General features: G+C 32.1%; 1 protein-coding gene across 1 annotated transcript in view; it reads right to left on the reverse strand.

Annotated features, from left to right (window-relative positions):
* Positions 1-737, reverse strand: part of LOC136849750 (uncharacterized) — a 1,331-nt gene extending 594 nt beyond the window's left edge. Inside the window, exon 1 of the mRNA XM_067123151.1 lies at positions 551-737. Within this exon, the coding sequence (XP_066979252.1) occupies positions 551-722 (172 nt within the window). The 5' untranslated portion in view covers positions 723-737. The remainder of the gene's footprint in view (positions 1-550) is intronic.
* Positions 738-4,093: the final 3,356 nt, after the last annotated feature.

Here is a 4,093-nt window from a genome sequence, read left to right on the forward strand (position 1 = left end):
ATGTGTGTCATTTAATTATATTTGCTGTTTCATTTCTATGTATACTCTTCTTTATTGTTTAAAATGATTATGTAGAAAATAAAATAAAACTTTTGCTCTTCTGAAGCGATTAATTTTAGAAAATCACCATTAAGGTCGATGCTCTTAAAGGCTTGCTTTTTCAGATAAATCAGAAAAAGCAAATAATTGTAATTCTTTTACATTATAACACTATATGATAATTTATTATTATACTACATAATAATCACTCATTGCTTTGTAAGACATAAAAATACATTAATTTCAACAAAATTTACAAAATGGAAGTTTTTTGAATTCTCATTGACTGATATTGTAAACTGATCGAAAAGCCAGTTTTTCCAAGACTACTCTAAAAGATTGAAATAAATGCCAGTCGTCTAAAAATACACATTAAGAGTATAGTCTATACGAAATACCAATGATTTTAAAAATATAAAAGTTAAACAAAAAACCAAGAACTTCAACATTTTGCTCGATGCCAAGAAGCAAAACCTTTCGAAAGAAAACTCAGCGGTTCTACAACACTCACCCAGAGCGGCGGCTTTCATGTCTAAATTCGTTGCCTCCAGAGAGGAGAAGAAGAAGCAGATGAGACGAGGATGCGAAGATGCTGGGACAACTGTGCAGGGAGGAGCATCTGCCCTGTTTATATAGGAGGGGAGCCTACGAGTGCATGACCTTGCTAAGCATACTTTTCCCATTCACCGGTCGGCAGACGCTTCGGTTAGAAGACGCCTAAAAGGAGCGTATTCTACCTGTCACAGGGTGAGCGCCCGGGTAGATCCTCGTTCGCCTTCGATTTACGCATCCTTCCTCTTCTTCTCATTTTTCTTTTGGTAGTGGAAAGGAGGTCCTTAATTTATTCCTTTGTATTTTTCCTTGTGTTTTAAGGATTTCTCTCTCTCTCTCTCTCTCTCTCTCTCTCTCTCTCTCTCTCTCTCTCTCTCTCTCTCTCTCTCTCTCTTGTTTTTTATGGCTGAAAATGGACCTAAACACTGGGTTTTTTGTATAATTATCTGTTTTAAAGCTTGGAAGAGAAAATTTTATTCATGTTGTAAGATGTTTATTCTACGTCTTATTCTTTATTAGTGGACAGCAAACTCTGACTCATTTCATGCATTTTGTTCTTTGTTTTTTAATGATTCGCGTCCTTTATCAGCACTGGATATTGTTAGTTTTTGTTTGCGTATTAGCGATGTCAGTTTGTTAAAAAAAATTACTGTATTTAACAATACTGCATGAATATTCCAGATATGCAACAAAAAATATTCTAGGCTATTTTGAATGGATCAATATGTAATATAAAAAAATATTTGGAATTGGATAAAAATAAAACTTTATCCACTGAATACCAGCATCTATCGTTGTGCGTTAGTGTACATATATATATATATATATATATATATATATATATATATATATATATATATATATATATATATATATATATATATATATATATATATATATATATCTATATATATATTAATGTATGTATATATAAATATATATTCATATATAATATCATAGACACATACATACACAGAACATGTATATATATATATATATATATATATATATATATATATATATATATATATATATATATATATATATATATATATATATATACAGTAGACCTGGTGATTTAGTCGTGTGGTAAGTCACAGCCACGGTGTAAAATGGAGTAAGTTTGATAACATCATCCTAAAAATAATAGATGAAAACCAGAAGGTTAATACCCTCTAGAGCCTTCTCCCACACACTTTTATCACACCTTTTCCTCTAACAAATAGTAGATCAAAAGGTTTTAACTTTCAGGTTTTACGCAAAACTATTGGAATGAGGTTGCTAACCCCATGCTCTCTCGCACTTTTGATTGCAACCCTCCACAGTAGACTAACTCCAGCAAAGGTACAAATGGTTTTTCGGAATATTCTTAATACGTTCTAGTTCGCTCGTCAATCGATTCCGGGACCTCTTGTTGGTGTGACTTGTGGCATAACCACTAAACTGCATATATCTATCTATCTATCTATCTATCTATCTATATATATATATGTGTATCTATATATATATATATATATACAGTATATATACAGTATATATATGTAATATATATATATATATATATATATATATATATATATATATATATATATATTCACATACATGAATATGATACGCATTGTGTGTGTGGGTGAGTGCGTGTGTTTCTTTGCGTATGTGCGTGTTGGGTAGCATCGACAAGAATTACAGGAGAGTGATTTGCTTTTAGATATGAAGCCCAATAAAGAAAGTAAGGTACCCTTTCGAATATGACATTTACAAGGCGAACAACCCACCAGGAGATAGATGGAGATGACCATTTTGTCTGTAGCTTTAGATCTGGTAACATATCATAAATCCTATTGTTCTGTTCCTGCTTTGTATATATACAGGATAATTACCCGTCCATTATGAATTTATTCCGTGTATTCTTCTATGAATATGGTATATGGGTGAATAAGATTTTTTTGCATGCATATATATGTCTATCTGAGATATTACGTTCATATTCTACATCCAACAATATGATAAGGTTTTTTATGTAAAATATATATATATATCTATATATATATATATATATATATATATATATATATATATATATATATATATATATATATATATATATATATATATATATATATATATATATATAAACATATATGGATCCATATATATTGTTTTTCTTTTCCTTTTGTATATATATATAAAAAATTTATATATAAATCATGGACTAGCATGGGATATACTTGCATTTTATTCTTTAAATATCACTCTTTATCTCAGTATTTGTCTTACAAGATATTGTGTCTTGGCTAATGTTATCACGTTATTGGAGGTCCTGACTTCTATGAACGTTTCAGAATATAATAATACCCTACACATTTGTAAAACATACAATAATTCTTACGGGATGAATCGACCAGATCTCCTCGTCTTCACATGGAAGAAGAAGAAGAAGAAGAAGAAGAAGAAGAAGAAGAAGAAGAAGAAGAAGAACGTAAACTCCGAGCGTCGATTTAGTTGGCAGGTTTACTGCCCGTCAGGTACGCTGTCCCGCTAGTAACAAAGAGAACTCGTGTGTGGGTAATGCGAAGACATGCGACGATATTGCCTAGTTGAAGCTATTTATGGGAAAGCATGTTGGAGTCACATTACACGGTGGCGCATTCAGACTTACGAATATGACACAACGCGCGTAAAAAGAAAGAAAAAAAATACAGCTCTGATGTTAAGCATGAGAAAGGATTCAGGTGTATGAGATCTTATCGACGCTCTTGGTGGATAATTCTTTTTGAGGAACAGGGAAAATTAACTGACGTTTTGAATGTTAGTGTGTTTGCACATTCCAGAACTTTAATGGATTGATTTGCTTTCGTGTTTGTGTTAGAATTTCCTTATTCTGGATTTCGTGGTCGCCGTCTCTTGCTTATCTCAAGAATCGCTTTTGCAAATGAGAATTTCGATGTGGTTCCTCTGTGATATTTTGCTTTAATGGAAGCAATTTGTAGTTTTAGTGCTTTTGAGAATGCCCGTTCTAAGAACGTCTCCACACGAATATTCCTCCTCTCTCTCTCTCTCTCTCTCTCTCTCTCTCTCTCTCTCTCTCTCTCTCTCTCTCTCTCAATATGTCACCAGTTCTGAACATTACACTAAGCAGAAATTTTTTCTCATTCGAGTCGACCTAAAATTTCATTATTTAAGGTCCTTCATTTATTCCTTTGACTTATATTTTCCATTGGTCAAAAGGTAAATTAAAACAAAGGTTTATCCGAATCTCTGTAGCCCTTCTCTCTCTCTCTCTCTCTCTCTCTCTCTCTCTCTCTCTCTCTCTCTCTCTCTCTCTCTCTCTCTGTATAACTAGTTTTCAATGTTTCACAAAATAAATTTTTATTTTCCTTACTTCTAACCTTCGTCTCTCATATGTATATCTCGTTTAGAACAAAATAGTTGAGGTAAATTATTTCTCAGTATTATCATTGTCGTAAACTTTAAGCAGTTATTCATTTTAGTATAACTACCC

The sequence above is a fragment of the Macrobrachium rosenbergii genome, chromosome 2 (genome assembly GCF_040412425.1).
Source record: "Macrobrachium rosenbergii isolate ZJJX-2024 chromosome 2, ASM4041242v1, whole genome shotgun sequence".
Lineage (NCBI taxonomy): Eukaryota > Metazoa > Arthropoda > Malacostraca > Decapoda > Palaemonidae > Macrobrachium > Macrobrachium rosenbergii.